This window comes from Rhynchophorus ferrugineus, unplaced genomic scaffold (assembly GCF_030347505.1).
Source record: "Rhynchophorus ferrugineus isolate W39M unplaced genomic scaffold, kcgeb_rfMv2 rfM1, whole genome shotgun sequence".
Lineage (NCBI taxonomy): Eukaryota > Metazoa > Arthropoda > Insecta > Coleoptera > Curculionidae > Rhynchophorus > Rhynchophorus ferrugineus.
Genome location: NW_027472580.1, coordinates 43,581,352 through 43,600,222, shown reverse-complemented (window position 1 = coordinate 43,600,222; position 18,871 = coordinate 43,581,352). Strand labels below are relative to the sequence as shown.

At 32.1% G+C, this 18,871-nt stretch overlaps 2 protein-coding genes across 9 annotated transcripts in view; one reads left to right on the top strand and one right to left on the bottom strand.

Annotated features, from left to right (window-relative positions):
• Window positions 1-722: 722 nt before the first annotated feature.
• Shmt (Serine hydroxymethyl transferase) lies at window positions 723-3,542 on the top strand. Of its 4 annotated transcripts, none has more exons than XM_076419522.1 (9): window positions 723-847; window positions 1,480-1,706; window positions 1,762-1,907; window positions 2,072-2,202; window positions 2,256-2,451; window positions 2,507-2,692; window positions 2,784-2,914; window positions 2,976-3,150; window positions 3,213-3,542. In XM_076419522.1, the coding sequence occupies exons 1-9, from the start codon at window positions 803-805 to the stop codon at window positions 3,443-3,445; spliced, it is 1,470 nt and encodes a 489-aa protein (XP_076275637.1). In that variant the 5' UTR covers window positions 723-802; the 3' UTR covers window positions 3,446-3,542. The 4 variants fall into 4 exon arrangements, with proteins under 4 accessions (XP_076275637.1, XP_076275639.1, XP_076275638.1 ...); XM_076419524.1 differs by having other exon boundaries at window positions 824-1,121; XM_076419523.1 differs by lacking the exon at window positions 723-847 and adding an exon at window positions 1,092-1,214.
• Window positions 3,543-4,563: 1,021 nt separating this feature from the next.
• Window positions 4,564-18,871, bottom strand: part of zip (myosin heavy chain 10) — a 56,338-nt gene continuing 42,030 nt past the window's right edge. Inside the window, exons 3-17 of one of the 5 annotated variants that reach the window (XM_076419484.1) lie at window positions 17,773-17,897; window positions 17,377-17,391; window positions 15,821-15,841; window positions 15,407-15,499; window positions 15,186-15,348; window positions 10,924-13,716; window positions 10,712-10,868; window positions 10,344-10,655; window positions 9,624-10,276; window positions 9,257-9,556; window positions 9,082-9,194; window positions 8,691-9,020; window positions 8,454-8,626; window positions 6,801-6,839; window positions 4,564-5,616 (exon numbers count right to left, since the gene is read on the bottom strand). In XM_076419484.1, coding sequence (XP_076275599.1) covers window positions 6,827-6,839; window positions 8,454-8,626; window positions 8,691-9,020; window positions 9,082-9,194; window positions 9,257-9,556; window positions 9,624-10,276; window positions 10,344-10,655; window positions 10,712-10,868; window positions 10,924-13,716; window positions 15,186-15,348; window positions 15,407-15,499; window positions 15,821-15,841; window positions 17,377-17,391; window positions 17,773-17,897 — 5,261 coding nt within the window. In that variant the 3' untranslated portion in view covers window positions 4,564-5,616; window positions 6,801-6,826. Of the gene's footprint in view, window positions 5,617-5,995; window positions 6,098-6,800; window positions 6,840-8,453; window positions 8,627-8,690; window positions 9,021-9,081; window positions 9,195-9,256; window positions 9,557-9,623; window positions 10,277-10,343; window positions 10,656-10,711; window positions 10,869-10,923; window positions 13,717-15,185; window positions 15,349-15,406; window positions 15,500-15,820; window positions 15,842-17,376; window positions 17,392-17,772; window positions 17,898-18,871 lie in introns of all 5 variants that reach the window. The other 4 variants (XM_076419480.1, XM_076419482.1, XM_076419481.1 and 1 more) reach the window with 4 other exon arrangements.

Genomic DNA, 18,871 nt, shown 5'->3' with positions numbered 1-18,871 from the left:
AGATGAAAATATTTATATGACAATGTTTAAATATTGCTACACTAAATATTACGTTGGCGTATTGGCGATAGTGGTAAGAAGTCGTTAAGATCGCTAGCTTTTCTACTAATATCGAGTCAGATTCCAATCTCAGGTTACACAAGGGATGTTTGTGATTATTTCTAGATATAATAACATCAAATCAGATCTACTTTTGGTCAAGCCAGTACCGGATGACTAACCTACCAAAGATAAATCGAAGTTCACATTAAAAAATAGGCTTAACAGTAGAGGGGGTTTACATAATTAAGAATCGTAAACATTTACAATGCTTTAATTAATCCACTGTCATTTAAAAATAATTTATTGGTACATCATCTTGAATGAAGCTCCAGTAATACCTTTTTGCCCATAAAATGTGATCGTTCTATGGATGTTATATGTTAAGTTACAAATACAAACATTTGTAGTAACAAAAAAAATAAAATTAATGCTAACATAACATGTGTCAAAATATGTGGAATACTTATATTGATTTCAATTTTAATTCATCGTATAATTCCATACAATATAAATATTGAATTAATTTTGTATGTTATAATGAATAATTTATAGATAAATACCTAAATTGCAAAATTCAAATTAATCAGGACCCCACACTTGTGTTTACATTTTACAAAGACCAAGGGGTTATCTGGAAACGATAAAAGACTGTACTCTTGCCTAAATAGTATTTTTAAATACACAGTTTGTTCAATATTCAACGACAAAGCATTTTTCTATATGCATTTGTAGTTTGTTCGATTTAGAGTTTTAAATTAATATGTTTTCGCGCCTTTGGAATACATGCAACCTGTTGCAGGAGGGGGTATGTAACAAGATAACTAATTTTATTCCTTTGTTTAATATAGACTGATTAGGGTTATTATTATTACGTTTGTTTAGAAATTTCATCATTGGTAAAGTCTTTCTTAAGTTTTAAAATTGAGTAATTTATTTATTGACCTTTCTTGCGTTGCTATGAGGTTATCACAGTAATTGGACCGCTGTTCATATATATTTTCATTTCAATAAAGAAGCTTTATTAAACCGTTCGTTAATAAGGTGCATAGGAGTGCCTTTATACCATTAGTATCTTATAGGTTAGTATATTATTAACCTCAAATTAATTTTATGCATCAAGTTTACAAAAAGGCATGTTTAGATCATCTTTGAAATTGCTATATGATTTTAACGTTAGTATTTTAATGTACCAAATACTTGTAATTCACACATATCCGCAATTATTTGTTAGTGAAGCGTATGGTGTTCGTAGTTGCTGTGACTGATTTATTTTGTTCATTTCTCGGTGGAATTAAAAAATCATAATTCCGGTTTTGTTGAAAAATTGTTATATAGGTTATTACTCTCACTTTACTTTTAAGCAATATAGCAATAGATACCCACTCTACCATCTATTATACAATATAGATTTTATGAAAGTAATTTTATTTATCTTAGATTTATATTGGAATTGTACCTCAAGTAGCAAGAATGAGTAGCAAATTATTACATCAAAATTTATGGGAGACTGATCCAGAGCTATTTGATATTATAAAACATGAAAAGAAGAGACAACAGAGAGGATTGGAACTGATAGCCTCAGAAAATTTTACTTCATTATCAGTATTACAATGTCTCAGTTCTTGTCTACATAACAAATATGCAGAAGGTCTTCCTGGAGCTAGGTATGTACTTGAGGTATATTATATTAGTTTTTGTATTTTGTGTGTCTTGTCTTAGGTATTATGGTGGAAATGAGTATATTGATCAAGTAGAAAAATTAGCTCAGAAGAGATCTTTGGAAGCATATAGCTTGAATGCAAATGAGTGGGGTGTTAATGTTCAACCTTACTCAGGATCTCCAGCCAATTTTGCAGTATATACAGGTAAATAAAATAGTGCAAAATATTTTTAAGCTGGAAATTATTTGTATGCAAAATGTGATTTGTGAATATATATACATAATTATTATTTTAATTTTATATAAAGTTTTACAGATATTTTAATATTAGACACATTTTATTTATTTATTTATTTAAATTTTTAACAGGTTTAGTTGAGCCTCATGGAAGAATTATGGGTTTGGATTTACCAGATGGAGGGCATTTAACTCATGGATTCTTCACTGCATCGAAAAAAATATCAGCAACATCCATATTCTTTGAATCTATGCCATACAAGGTAGATACTGCTATGTTGCTATTTCTAAGTCTAATATTTCAATCAAAATGTAGGTTGATCCAAATACTGGTTTAATTGATTATGATGCTATATTAAGTACAGCTAAGCTTTTCAAACCAAAGCTGATAATAGCTGGGGTCAGTTGTTATTCTAGACCATTAGATTACAAACGATTCAGAGAAATATGTGATGAAGTAGGAGCTTATTTGATGGCAGATATGGCACATATTAGCGGACTTGTTGCAGCAGGTGAGCTTTTACCAAATAGCTTTACTACATACCTTAATTAATATATCTTAATTAGGCGTGACTCCAAGTCCATTTGAATATAGTGATGTTGTCACAACTACAACCCATAAAAGCTTGCGAGGGCCAAGAGCAGGCGTTATATTTTTCAGAAAGGGAGAAAGGTCTGTTAATGCTAAAGGAGAGAAGACTTATTATGACTTTGAAAACAGAATTAACCAAGCAGTATTTCCTGGATTACAAGGTATTTTACACTATGTTTTATATATCTAGAACTTGGAATTTTTATATGAATGGTACAGGTTTATGAAATAATAATTATTAATTTAAAATAGGGGGTCCCCATGAAAATGCGATTGCTGGTATTGCTACAGTTATGAAGCAGTCTTGTACACAAGAATTCAAACAATATGCTAAGCAAATTCTAGCTAATGCCAAAAGACTTAGTGATGGTCTCCAAAAGAAGGTAAATAACCTTTATATGGATTTTATTCATCATAACTAACTTAACATTAATATTGTGTTAGGGATATAAGGTTGTGACTGGTGGTACAGATTTGCATTTACTACTAGTAGATCTGAAATCTGCTGGAATTACTGGTTCCAAAGGGGAGTTCATTTTAGAAGAAATATCCATTGCTTGTAATAAAAACACAATTCCTGGAGATAAAAGTGCAATGAATCCATCCGGAATCAGATTAGGTAAAAAATATTAATCCAGATTCACATAAATTATCATGTCTTAACAATTTGTAAAATTATAGGAACTCCAGCTTTAACAACACGAGGTTTCAAGGAAGAAGACATCGACAAGGTTGTCGACTTCATTGATAGAGCCATATTACTAGCTAAGGAAATAAGTGGCGTTTCAGGACCGAAGTTGGTGGATTTCAAAGTAGCAGCCCACGAAAAGTTTGGCGATAAAATCAAAGCATTACGAGATGAAGTCGAGAATTTCAGCGAAAAATTCCCATTGCCGGGATATGAAGAATACTAACTTCCTGACTATGAAGTTTTATAACATTATTACATTGTTAAAATAATGTTTCAAAGCTGTTAAAGTATTTTATTCAATAAAATATTTTTATAATAAATCATTTTTAATTATTTCCAATGATTATTATTTATTCACACTTAACAAAGGGTTTTTGATAATGCAATAAATAGTATTATCAAAACGCACCAGCATTAACACACCAATATTGGAAGAAAAATTATATTTACGGTCTAAGTGCAATTTTAAATGATCAAAAATCATATCGCATTGTTTAACGTACGTTCTCATTTTCGTCATCGAATAAAACTCGTTTATAGTCCTTTCAATAAAATAGCCAGTGCACGTCATAGATAAAGTTGAATATAGTGACAAATGCAGTTTGTAAAAATGTAAAATTCATTTTAAACTCGGAACATACTTTTCCTTCTGATTATACTCTAATTAAAGAGACAACATTCTGTCTTATGAGTCGGAACATGTAACCGAATCAGTTTGTAATATTCAATTTGTGTTGGAATAATAATTAATTTAATGCTGCAACATTTCAATGTCATAAATGTTAATAACATACATTGGCTGTTTTACTGGATATAGTTGTGAATGGGGGATTAATAGACATTTATAACAGCCAGATCTATGCTATAAAATTGTTGAAAATTGAACCACTGAGCAGTTATTGAATATTATATGAAGACTAAATAAAAAAAGAGTTTAGTTAATACCTTACACACAACTTTTTTAATTTAACTCAACATCTGCCCGTCCCTATTGAAAAATCTTATAGTTTACTCACTGGCTGGTAACAGAGCAAGTTTTAAGATTATACTGCTTTAATAATTCTGAACATTATAAACAAAATTGATTTTATTGAATTGTTATTACAATTTAAGTTACTGGTCATTGCTTTGGAACTCTTATGTGTGCATTTCCGTCTTATCAGTAAACATCCAAATTATGTCTATATTTCAGAATTATTTAAAAAATATTATGTACAATGTTATATCAAGGGATGAAATGTTCAGATATATAATTAACTGTATCTTGTAAACTCCACTTTCAGTGTATTCGATAAATCTAAAATTAAAAAACATATAGGAAAATAAATGAAAAACACTCAATTTTGAAATAAGTTTTATTGAATTTATTAAGTATATTATATGTTGAGCCCTCAACCCCAATGTAATAAATTTATATACAAAATGCGGTAAGATTAATTCAATATACAAAAACATGCATATATCAAAACCGATAATGGTTGCCTAATGTAGAGGTTTTTACAAAAAATATATTCTACAAAATATAAAGTATCAAACGTTATTAATTTTTCCTCGTTAATTGCTATATCTAATTATTGTTAGCAATTTTTCAAGTTTGAAGTAAGCCGAACATGTCTTCTATAAAATGACCTAAACGCTAAATTTAACTTCGTTAGGTTTAATTTTTTTATTTAGTTCGTCTAATTGATATTGATAAATATTGATAAAACAAAAACAGTCTTAACAAGATTTCTCATAAAACACTTAAACTGAATTAAATTCATAATCGATATTATAAAAATAGAAAAAGGAAATGGTCACATAGCTAAAACTCTACGGTGATATAAATGCCATGTTGCAACAGCAAAACTGAAAGTCCAAATTCTAAAAATGCGCCATTTTGAAATAAATATTTTTTGTTTTAATTTTTCCTTTTTACAAAATGATCGCCAGAATAAATAATTCCCCTGTAGAACTGCAGATTGTTCACTAAGTACTAAATAATATATATATACATAGAAAAGCAACGTTATATCAAGGTTAATTTAATATAAAAATGCCATAGTATGGTGCTGACAGTATGAGATCATTCATGGTACTGCCGATTATACATAACAATGGATTCGGGAAGACAAACCTATATGAATTATTGTAACTATTGTGGTCGTATTGGAGTAATTGAAAAAAGTGGTAGACCTCATAATGCCACTATCGTAAAATAATAAAACTAAGAAATGAAATGAAATGTAAGCGTTATTAAGCAGCTTGATTGGGTGAAATGTCTAGTTGGGTCCTTCATCACCGTCCATGGCTTCGTCTTGAGTGGTTGAATCGTCACCAGATCCGTTTCCACCGGTTTGAATGGAACCACGCTTCGTGAGTCTTGTTGAAGTCAAACTCATACCAGTTCCCCTTCTAAAATATAATAATCACTGTTAGATATCTAAATCCTTTAGAAGCGCTGACTCGTCCCTGAAAACGTATCATTTAAGGGCTTATGTCAAGTACTAGCTCGATAGAAACATATACACGTTTGTGCTATATTATCACCAAAACACGAGGTAGTTTCAAACTTAAATGGTTTATAATACAGATCCATTGCAGATTTTTGAATTAAAAAAATATATGTTAAATACAAGTTCTCATGCAACACACTAATTCATACTCTTTTAGTATAAGTGGCAAGGTTAATATAATAATTATTCCGGGTATAACACTAATTAATTATATATAACAAGGACTATTTGTTGGTTCCTTAGACTCTCACAAAGGGGTACAGAAAGCCAAAACTTACTGAACTTCGATAGAGGCGCCTCGAACTTTTCTTATTATCTCAGGGATACTAGTTTGTAGGGACTCATTTGTTGTAAATGCAGGGATTATTACTTGATTCAAACTTTAACAAGCATATAAATGTACATTTAATAGGTAAAAACCGCAATAGCTATAAATAAATTTCTGTGGAAACTGATAAAGGAAACATCTTAACAATGAGGTGTATTATAACTTATAATTGATTCTCAGTCCCATTTTTACAATATGCAAGTCAGTTAAAATAGTGTGTTTGTACAAGTATAAAATATATTTAATGCATTGGAAAGCAATTTTTTTCGTGTATCATGTTTTACAACAAATATTGTGTAGTGTCTTTTAGTATATCTATATAGTCACGAGTCAATGATTTTGGCATGAGGCGGTGCAAAGAGGTGCAAAAAGACCGTGGAAGTGAACTTTCGTATATATAGCTTTGTTTTAATGCCATACAGACTTGTTTTACATCTATTCAAAATAATTAATTACATTTTTAAATTATAACGCATTTTAATTTCACATTGACTCAAATTCATTGTATTTACCTAAACATCACTAAGAATTCATAACAATCTATTATAAAATATTAAGGATCAGGTTCCACACTTAATGTTATTAAGATATTATGTACTATGAAAAAAATCTTTCTAATGCAGTTTTTTATTTACTGGTGCTTATTTATGTCTTTGTCACAAAAGCATATCATGTGCAGTCTATTAAGTTATATAAGCTATCTGTAATTGCGCTTCAACAACAAAACATGGTCAAAAAATAAAAGAAAAACCTACCCCTGTTGAATTTTCTCGGCATTAAATCATTTTAAATTGCTGCAAAGGACAAATATGTTTATTTGTACATAATAAAAATATATTAAAAATAAATATCACCGAATGGGATATTGTTACTCTAGTTAGTCTTTGCTATTAGATTAATATAACATATCAATTGGCACATATGCGCCCGGCTTGGCACATATATGGCGCTACTAGAATTAAATCCATATGTTTTTTTAGTTAGCCCTAATCCTCAAAAGATGCGTGTTTACATTTGACAGCTTTCGGATAATTAGGAATTATTATATTTTTGACGGGAAAAAATACAGTTGAAGCAAAAACTTGGCTTGATGCCGAGTTTCTGAACACTGTCCTAGGAAAATTAACCATCAAGGATTGGTATGCTAAGTTTAGACGTGGTGAAATGAGCACCGAAGACGGTGAACGCAGTGGACGCCCAAAAGAGGTTGTTACCGACGAAAACATTTAAAAAATCCACAAAATGATATTGAATTACCCTAAATTGAAATTTAATGTAATAGCAGACACATTAAAGATATCAATTAACGTGTACATCATATCATTCACGAATATTTGGATATGAGAAAGCTCTGTGCAAAGTGGGTGACGAGCGAGCTCACTTTTGACCAAAAACAACGACGAGTTGATGATTCGGAGCAGTGGGTTGATGATGATCAAGCGTAATAAACCTGAGTTTTTGCGCCGAGTGCACACGATGAACCCGCTCCAAAGTGTCGGAAAACGCAACAGTCGGCTGGCAAAGTTATGGCGTGTATATTTTGGGATGCGCATGGAATAATTTTCATTGACTACCTTGAAAGCGGAAGGACCATCAACAGTGACTATTACATAGCGTTATTAGACCGTTTGAAGGACGAAATCTCCGAAAAACGGCCGCATTTGAAGAAAAAGAAAGTGCTGCTCACCAAGACAATGCACCGTGTAACAAGTCAGTGAAAACGACGACAAAAATCCATAAATTGAGCTTCGAATTGCTTCCTCATCCACCGTATTCTCAAGATCTGGCTCCCAGCGATTATTTTCTGTTCTCAGATCTCAAAATAATGCTCGCTGGGAAGAAATTTTCGTCGAATGAAGAGGTGATCGCTGAAACTGAGGCCTATTTTGAAGCAAAGGACAAATCATACTACAAAAATGGTATCGAAAAGTTGGAGAGTCGCTATAATCAGTGTATCACCCTTGAAGGGAATTATGTTAAATAAAAAAAAACTAATTTTGCCAAAAAAAGTGTTTTACTATGGTGGGCCGGGGACTTTTCAATTGAACTGTTATATTGAATTTATTGACAATACTGAGTTTACAAAGTCAGTCATAGAATAGTTATGTAAATTATGATATTACATATTTTAGAGAAAAAGATTTTTTTAGTATAAAAACAAAAGTTGGCATATAAACTAACACGGCGAATAAAAGTTTATGGGAATTATAAAAAGAATATAAATAGTGAAAAATGCTATAATGTAAATTAGATTATATTGTATTGCTTTGGAATTTGTTGTTGATAATGTATGTATAAATAATATATTTGTATTGAAAAGGATAACTTTAAAATGTTTTTATTGACCATCTATGAAAACTTAATTTCTAAGAGAATTATTTTTTTTATGTGAGTTAGATAATACATACCTTAATTTACTCTTCAAATTATTAATTTCTCTGGTCATGCTCTCTTGCGATTCGATCATGTCTTCGCATTCTCGTTGGGCTTTGCGTTTTTGAGTTTTCTCTCTGGTAATTTCTTCTTCAGCTTCATCAAGTTGTCTCTTCAAGGCCTTGACTCGGGAATTGCCTTTTTCAACCTAGTATACATACAAATTTGTGAAACCATATTTATTATTTAACCCCTTATACACAAAATCTTACTTGTTCTTTATATTGGTCGGCATTACGGCGTTCATCTTCTAACTGCATAACCAATTCCTTGATCTTCTTATCCAGCTTTCTGTTCGTTTTCTGTTGAACTAGACGTTCCTTAGCTTCAACCTCAAGCTGTTCTTCCAAGTTAGCGATTTTGCTTTCCAAGGAAGCAATAGTGGCTTTCGTTTTAGTTCTTTGCGCTGTCTCCAATTCGGTTATCTTAGTTTTCAGTTCTTTGTTCTGTCTTTCTAATAGCAACCGACTAGATTCAATCTTTTGACTGGTTGATCTTTCGCTGGAAAGATCGGCGGTAAGTTGATCAATGCTCAATTGAGCCTAGATAATAAAAAGGAAAAAATTAATAATGTCAATAAGGCTTAACCACAGCATTTCAAACCTTTCTGCTACGATCTTGTAACATTTCGTTTGTGCTTTGCTCTTCTTCAAGTTCTTCTTCAAGGGTAGCTATTCTGGCTTCCAAACGCCGTTTTTCATCGACCAAAAGTGCATCTATATATAAAAAGTCATATATACATGTATATTACACTCAATATTTGTTACGCTATACTCACTTTTGTTATTACTAGAGCTGATTTCTTCTAAAAGTTCCTCTCTTTCGGTCTCAGCCGCTCTTCTGGTCCTTTCAGAACTGGATAAATCTTCGGTAAGTTGCAAAACTTCGGCTTCCAAAGCTTTGACTTTTCGTTCTGCCTCTTTACTGCTAGCTGCCAGTTCGTCTCTAGCTGTTCGAGCTTCTTCGGCATCCCTTAGCGCTTCTTTACATTGTTGTTGTGACTTCTTCAACTGTTTCAAGGCATCTTCTTTAACTTTGCATTGAAGTTCGATTTGAGCCTCTAATTCCTTAATATCACCTAAAATATGAAGAATTAGTGTAGATTCAAAATTACAATAAATAACTAAAAAAATATAATTATTTACCTTCAAGCTTCTTTCTGGCATTAACTGCGGCTGCTCTTTGTTTTCTTTCTTCATCTAAATCAGCTTCCAAATCCCTGAGTTGTTTAACAATGCCTCTGCGCTTCTCCTCGGCTTGTTCTTCTTTAGCTTGAATATCTCTTTCAAATTGAGCTTTAAGAGCTTGCATGTTTACTTCTAAACGAAGTTTTGCATCTTCGGTGAGTTGCAATTCATCTTCCAGTTCTTCGTTTTGAGCCTTGACCTCAGCCAATTGTGTTTCTAGGTTTCTCTTAGCTTTTTCCAGCTCGTGGACGTTTTTATCAGCAGTACCTTGATTATTTACTAATTCGTCAAGCTCTGCTTGTAATTGTCTTCGCACTCGCTCTAACTCGTCTATCTTCACATTAGAATCGTCCAGTTCTCGCTTGAGAGAGAGTACCAACGTTTCCTTGTCTCGCGCCTCTTTTTCGACAGCATCTTTTTCAATGGCAAGTTGTTCACTAACGGCCTTCTCTTCTGCCAAGACTTTATCAAAGTTCTTTTGCTTCTTTTCTAGTTCTGTTACTTTTTGTCTCTGCGTTTCCAAATCAATATTAGCATCTTCCAATTCAGCAGCAATTTTTTTCTTACTTCTTTCTAATTTATCATTAGCTGCTGTAAGTTCTTCAACTTGTCTGAAATAAATTTATAAAAACATGTTTTCATATGTAATGAAATAATTAGAATATAAATAAAAAATACCTTTGAAGAACTTCTAGATCCTTTGCCAACTTCTTTTTGCTTTCTTCTAAAATACTGGCTTGTTCAGCTTCATCCTCTGCTTTTTTCTTGGCTTCAGCCAATTGAATATTTAGAGTGGCTAATTGTTTTTCTAAATTTTTCTTCGCTTCTTCTTCCTCTTCAATTTGTTCCTGAAGAGCTTCCTTATCAGACTCTAACTGTCGTAGTTTTGAGCTCAAGGCAAGCTTTTGTCTAGTTTCCTCTTCTAGAGCTGCTTGAGCTTCAGTGAACTGAGATTCCATGGTTGCTTGGCTTTTCAGCGCTGCTGAAGCTCTGCAATAAACATATTAATACCAATGTAACATGTTGAAAGATACTTTAATTTTTACCTCAGTTCAGCTTGTTCTAGTTGAGATACAACATTTTCTACTTCTTGTTGTAATTTAACTGTCTTCTCTTGCAATTCAACGCGTGTTCTTTCGACTTCTGACAACTTAGCAGTAACTTCAGCTAACTGGTTTTCAGCTTGCTTACGCCTTCGCTCGCCTTAAATATCGCATATATTTAAGGATTAAAACTTTTGGTAACATAAATAACTTACCTTCTTGTCTACTAGCACCCACATTTCTAAGCTCGCTGGTTAAGTCAGCATTTTCTGCTTCTAAAGCATGTTTAGCCTTTTCCAAAGCAGTTTTTTGTTTTTTAACGCTCTCCATTTGCTCGTTTAGAGTTGCGAGTTCTTGAGAATGTTTATGTCTCGTTTCAGCCTGAGATGCTTCATGTAAAGCAGTTTCTTCTTCTAAGCTCTTTTTCAAAGTGGCCAATTCTTGTTCTCTCTTAGATCTAAGTTCTTGTTGGGCAGCTGTTGTGTCTAATGAGTCTAAAAGTTCGTTCTTAAGTGCCTCCAATTCTTCATTGAGGTCCCGTTTTAATTTTTCAGCTTTGGTTCTGGCAACCTTTTCAGCCTCCAAGTCTTCTTGCAACTCGGTTAATTGACTCTCAAGTTCACGCAGTATTTTTTGAGAATTAGCTTTTTGGGCACTTTCTTCATCAACTTTAACCATAGCTTGTGCGAGTTCTTCTTCCCTTTTGCCCAATTGTAATTGAAGATCTTCAATTTGCGAGCGCTTTTCTTGGAGCTGTTCCTTCAGATCATTAACTTCAGTTTCTACTTTTCGTTTGTTCCTATCAGACTCCTGCCTTTGTTGGTGGTCTTTGAGAAGACGTTCTTCTAGCTCCGCAATAGTGGCTTCATGCTTGATTTTAAGCTTAGAAAGATGTTTAGCTTTTTCTTCTTCCTCGGCTAAAGTTTGACTTAAATCATTGCTACGTTCTTCTAATACCTTCTTTTCTTTTACTAATTTCTGGTTAGTATCATCAGAGAGTGCTAAATCTTCTTCTAATTTCTTAATTTTAGCATCGCACTGTACTTTCTCCAATTGTAGCTTTTGTCTTGCGGCTTCCTCTTCCTCTAATTGTTCTTCAAGATCAGAAATGGTAGTTTGCAATTTCTTTTTTTCGACGGTTAAATTATTGGCACGTTCTTCCTCCTCCTCAATTCTAGTTTCTAGGTCATGCAGAATTTCCTCAAGTTCTTGTTTGCGCGCTGTTAATCTTGCTCTCATTTCTTCAGCTTCAGCACATAACTCAACCTCGGCCTGAAGTTGTTCTTGAAGAACAGCTTTTTCCTCTTGTGCTTTTTGATATTTGCTCTCATATTCTTCTGTTGTTTTGATGTGATATTCTAATTTGTCTTTTACCTGCTTTAATTCATCCTCTTTTTGCATTAGCTTTTCTTCTTGCTTTGTAACTTCTAGTAAAGGCTTAACTTTAGTGTACAATCTCCACCACTGCCAATTTCTCAACTTTAGGTAAGCCGAACAATTCCGTTGTATAATTCGTATAGCATTCAATTGTTGGACTCTCTTTTGGTAGTTACGTCTAGAAAGGAAACCTCTACAAAACGCTTGGAAGTTGACGATAAGGTCTGTAATCTTGTAATCCCTTTCTTCTTCAAGATGGGCTAATACTCCAGCTCTAAAGAATATTTTTGACTGTCCAATACGGTATAAGTTAGCATCAAGTTCAAGACTTTTGATCATAGTCTCACAAGCCTTTTTACCGTCCATGAAACCTTTGTTAATAACATTAGGAGTAAGTAGTTCGTAACGTTGTCTGAATTCTTGGAATGGTATCCTATTGGGGAAACCTTGTCTGCAGATACGGATGCCTTCTAAGACACCATTACATCTTAGCTGATCGAGTACGAGAGGAGCGTCTATTTTACCAGCCCGTTTCTCGTGATTCGGAATGATACAACGCACAAAATTAGGATTTGTATTTCTCAACGTGACCATTAAATTTCCTAATTGTTCCTTGTAAAGGTAAGATACAGTCCTGAACATACCTTTGGCCCTTCCCAAGCTTTCAGCATCTTTCCATATATGAACAATGAATGGATCTTGAGAACCTTGAAGCAAGGACACTACGTTTTCATTCTGAGGGTCCATGTTCTTTGTCAACCATTGACTGGCACAATAGTCTACTTTGCCAGCATAGTGAATAATAGAAAAGTCGGCAACACCTCGAAAATCGCTCTTCTTAAATTTAGGATGAACTGAATGAGCACTAACCAATTTTTCAACAAAGGTTTTATCAGTGGCTTTTGGGAAAAGACATTCTTCATCTAATAGAGCCATGATACCCATGGGTTTATCGATCAAATCAATTGTTGGTTGCAAATCCAATCCAAAGTCAATAAATTTCCATTCGATACCCTCTCGCTGGTATTCCTCTTGCTCTAATATAAACATAGTGTGATTGAAGAGTTGCTGTAGCTTTTCATTAGTATAATTGATACATAACTGTTCAAACGAATTCAACTCAAATATTTCAAAACCAGCTATATCAAGGATGCCGATGAAGCTAGCTCCCTGACGCTTGGTCCTGCCAAGAGATCTGTTGATTCTATTCACTAGCCACTTAAACATCCTTTCATAGCAAGCTTTAGATACTGCTTCAACAGCGAACTCTACTTGTTCCTTAGTTTGACTCTTGGTGACGAAGTCACGTCCTACCTTGATTCTAGGTTTCAAAAAAGCACGGGTCATGTCTGTTACTGAGAGGCCCAATAGGTGGGCAATTTTTTGAGCCACAGTATTATCGGGCAACGTGGCCTGGTCAGAATTACGATCTTGTTTGAACTGCATTTTCCCGAAAAGCATTACAGCTGATACAACTCTAAATATAGCGCTAAAATCTTCCGGTGTCATTCCCATAATGTTCATGCTCTTAACAGTCGCCTTGAATTCTGCGGCGTCGTCTACGCCAGGCACGATGTGATTGTCATCTCGAACGAAATTATAGGATCTTGCATCTTCCAATATAAACTCCTCTGTAAATAAATAATAATTATTAACATAAATACTATATTAATTTTATTTTAAATTGAGAAATGAAGGAGTAATATTTTACATTGTGGTATTATTAAAGAGACAAAATATACAGATATCTGTAGATCTAGACAGATATTATTTTCAGCCTTTATTAAGACAATACATATTTTTTACAGATTTTATAAAATACGCTTAGTACAATCTTAGTTATAAATGAACTTATTAATACTTTTCAATTGTACTTAGATCAATTCCCATGTAACACAATTGCGGAGTAAATATATCAGTATGTACTTCTCAATTTAAAGTTAAAATGGACTTGAGAAGAAGTTACTAGTAACACTTACACAAGCTCGTGTAGTTCAGTTCGCATTAATTGTTTGGCTTCTTCCGCATTTTCTAGCTGTTGTATTGTTTGCATGTTGATATAATTTACTAATTTTCTCTCATGTTTTACAGTTTTTTTAAAGTCTTGGATAACTTCGGGTATACATTTAATTACGACCTCATCGGGCAATTCTTAACTGGTTACACTGCGATTGCATTGTACCAAAGAACAGTTTTGACTGCGTTGAATTATTGGTCGGTTTGATGACTTAGTGCAACCCTATAAGTCCGAATGGACGTTATTATGGATACAATCAATAATGTTTATCCTAGGTCAAGTTGAAAGTATATTTCGACTAACCTGAATAGTTATTTAATATTGAGCCTGATAGACTTCTGATACCCTTTCTATAATTTTTTTGCTTCTCTGTTCTGGGCCATGGCAATCTGTTTCAGTACAATGAGCAAATCTGTGGTTCACTTTCTAAACTGGATATGTAATTATTGCATTATTTTAATGAGAGAACTTCAATCTGACAGAGCGGCTTTCATCTATCTATATTAAACTGTTGCTAAGACTGGGCATGTTGCATCTCTTGCCTCATGTACTGAGATGGATGCCGAGGTGTAGCGGTGATTCTACTCGACGAAATGTACATCTTTCAACTAATATAATTAGGATTTTGTTTCTTTGCCGCAATGCAAAATAGGCATTGTCATATTTCACGCTATTAAGCTATATTTTCCAGCCTCTAGTTCATTGCTGGATCTTATAGACTACTAGTTTTTCTAACGCTGTAGGCGGAGATATCTCCTACCATAATGACTGTCTTCAGCAAATGATTCATTAAAATATTATGGAATTATAATTTAGCAGGAATCAAGTCAAATATGGTTTTTAAATAATTTCAAACAAATTTCAATTCATTAATTTATTAACTTATTTTGTAAATTGGGTAAATATTGATTGTTAGATGTTATGATTTTGAAGGTTCTTTCCAATACTATTAAAACTTTCATATGATTTTTTATAAACAAAAGTATTTGATCAAACATTCTTGAAATATTTATTTTCAAGAAACATGTTTAATATTTAATGCATAATACATTTTATCAACAATTTTAATAAAACTATACTCACTCTTTTGTTCATTAGATGCACCAGCTAAAAGTTGATAAAATATATGGAATGTTCTTTCGAACTTGGCTTGTCTTATGGCACGAGATTTTTCTAATAGGTAAGTCTCAATATTAGCACCAGCTATATAACCTGAGGCATCGAAGTTGATCCTAATGAATTTTCCCTAGTAAATAAAAAACATTTAATTAAATTATGATACATTTAAAAAACGTTATACTTACGAATCTTGATGAGTTATCGTTCTTAATAGTTTTGGCATTTCCAAAAGCTTCCAATATTGGATTTGCCTGAAGAAGTTGCTGTTCCAACCCACCCTATAGGAAAACATTTAATATTGTGAGTTTTCTACTATATTGACATTTACTACAAAATTAAAGCGCAAAATAAAATCTAATTAGTGGCAATGTTGGTTATTATCAATATTTCAACTCGATGAGAATCATTAGGTTAATGTTACCATTGTTAAGATGAAATTTTGTTTGAATTTTCTTAAGAAAATGTAAAACGGGGTTGACAAGAAGAATCATGGAAATTTAACTGACAATTATCCAGAAAACACAAACAAGCTGGATGATGAACTACATTATAAAATACCGAAAACCAAAAACGTTATGATGACGATATAACGTACGTACCGAGAACTCCCTGGTCGGACTCTACCATTAAGACCGCATGTAAAAATAAGGAAAAATGACTTAAAATAGTGGCATCATGGGATTAAATTCAATCTAATTTTTCTATGCATCTAGTTAGAGTTCACTAGTATCTAATTTTACACAATCGTATATTTTCTATCATTACAATTTCTAGAACTTTGACTACGGCCATTGAAGCGTTTTTGTAACATTTAAAAATGTATAGGAAATATCATTACTATTGTTTTTTTTATTATCAAATAAATACATTTGTAGCTATTCCTTATTCATATGATCATTTTACTTTTGATTTATTTATTTATATTTTGCGTTTACTAATATAAAACAAACATCAATTTGACATTAGAAAATACTGCTATATTTTTTCTGACTTCATGATTGTTGATATTTGAATCATTTGCCAAAGCTTTTTACTATTTCACTTGAGATACCCCCAAATAATTGGTTTTTAATGAATCAACGGTCTGTCAACAAAAATAGTTGTCTACTGAATTTAGTTTTAGGACATGAATTGTACTTCCTGAATAGTTGTTTTATAGAGAATATAGTTCAATATACACTTCGCAGAACCAGCTAGCTTTATACCAAGACCACCCATCTGAAAGAAGAGACTGCGACATAGTAGGTACTAACAGATGTGAGACTAATACCATAAACATCTTGGTGGACCCTACAATGCTTAGTGTAATTATGTTATCCCATTTAAAGGTAATAAGTAAAAGCTGAAATATTTCAAGCTACTGGGAAACTGAACAAGGAATCTATTAAAAAATATATATATATATATATATATATATATATATATATATAGAAAGAAATTCCACACCACTTACTAATTTATACCTTTTTATTTATTCACAAATTTAGTGTTAAAGTTGTCGTTAATCCGAAATTTCTTGCCAAATGAAAAACACAAGAAATTGAAGAATGTTTTTTTTTTGTACATACATACAAAGCAGAAAACTTGTTGAAATCTCTTTATTTACTGAGATCAACTGTGTATAGTTATGAGTTGCCCAAACCAAACAAAATTGTATGAGATAATGCAATGGAGCTGAGCAATAAAAGAGAATGAATCGAGCGAAAACCAAGATCCGTGATCCTATAGCAGATTTAAAAAAAAATATATTATGCCTGGAAAAGGGTTTGACTCTTGAATAGATTAAAAAGAGATATGGATTTTCCAATCAATACTTCATCAGCTTATCTGTCAGTGGTATTCATACGATTCCAAAATGACTAGTGACTAATGATAATTTACAAAACAATATTATCTCACAACTCATATACAAGTAATATGAATGTAATTGAATTTATTAAAAAATGTTAATGGTATTTTCAAACAGCATGATAATAAATAGAGAAAGGATATATTAAGAGATTGAAAGTTCAAAAGAGTAAAAATTCAAGTTTTTGTATCTTATATGAATATAGTAATTCTGTTGATTTTTATCTTCCACTAAAATAGCGTGCAAAAATATTTGATGTGACCTATAAACTAAACTATATCTAGCTATTAACCTAAGTTTACTTACAATAAGGTCTTTTTGCTGTAAAAGCCACCCAAAAGGAAAACATGCAAATAAAGAGAAAAATATATATTAGAACAGATGTAAAAGGCACAAGTATATATCTGTAAGAGATAGATATTTACATGATAGGATGATCGAAAAATAATTGGTTGTATATTTTTAGTTTAGAACAAATAAATTATTGATAGTAGATGTATTATTCCTTCCCTGTAGAGCTAATAGTGAATGTTTTAAAGATAGTGGTTATGATAGGTCGGCAATGATCATTCGAACAGACTGATGATTGAGATAGCAACATTCAAGCGAGCAGAAGAGGTAATTTTATTTTAGGTTTCTCTATGTAAATTGGCCCAATTATTTTTCGCATATCAACGCCAATGTATTAATTTAGCTACTCACCGCTCCTGATCCTTTTGGCGACTTTGAAGCAGCAACATATGCCAAATATTGGATTACTTTTTTCGTATTTTCTGTTTTTCCTGCACCTGACTCTCCAGTACATAAAATTGACTGATCTTCTCGTTCTGCAAAAACAAATAGCAACATATTAGTCGTCGAAATTTTGACAATAATACGATATAATTCAACACCTAATACAGGTTGAAAAGTTGTACCAGAGAAATAAAAAAAAATGTAAGTGGATGATAAGATTTTTGTATAAATATTTTAACAATTTAATCAATATTGGTAATATAATATTAGCTTTTGGTAATAAAACCTTATACTACGTCGCTGTGAAACATTGTTATTACAACTTTAATCAAATATAAAGATCGCTCACTAACTAAATAGAGCCAATTGATCAGTTGATGTTTAATAAAATGCAATATAGTCATGGGTCATTGATTGGCAGTGTTTCAAAGAAGATACATATTGTTATAACAAAAGACCATCATGTTTTATCACGTGTTCAAATATCATATTTTGGGGATTTGGAAATTAGGCTCAAAATATTAAGTGTCTATTAATTTTCAATACAATTTTGAGGCATCAGAATTTGCATTTTTAATTTTTAAAATTAAAAAGACCCTTAATTCTGAGGATTAAAATAAAAGTAATTACATATTTCTAATATACTAAAATGGATAAAATACAGATATCTTATATAAAATACTGTCAAATAATATTTATTATATTATAGATTATCTGAACTGGTTTAATGTATAACTGATATTTGTTTAGTTTAAAACTTTATATAGTTATTGTACGTTACTATAAAGATTGGTAACCTGATTTTGAAATTGTAAAGATATTTTTCTATGAGAATTAGAACATGTGTAGTAGGTTCCTACTAAGATGTAAATATTTTTGAAATACTACGCTTTATGGTTTAAGTACTTTCTGAGAAGGAATATTAAAAACATAAATTTATATTATATTTTTTTGCATATATTAGGTGTATAGAAAAATCTATTATGTTCAACCAAAAAAAAAGGCGTCACCAGTTAAGCAATGTAAAATTTTCTGATTAAAACGTTATATAATTTTTTTCCTTTCG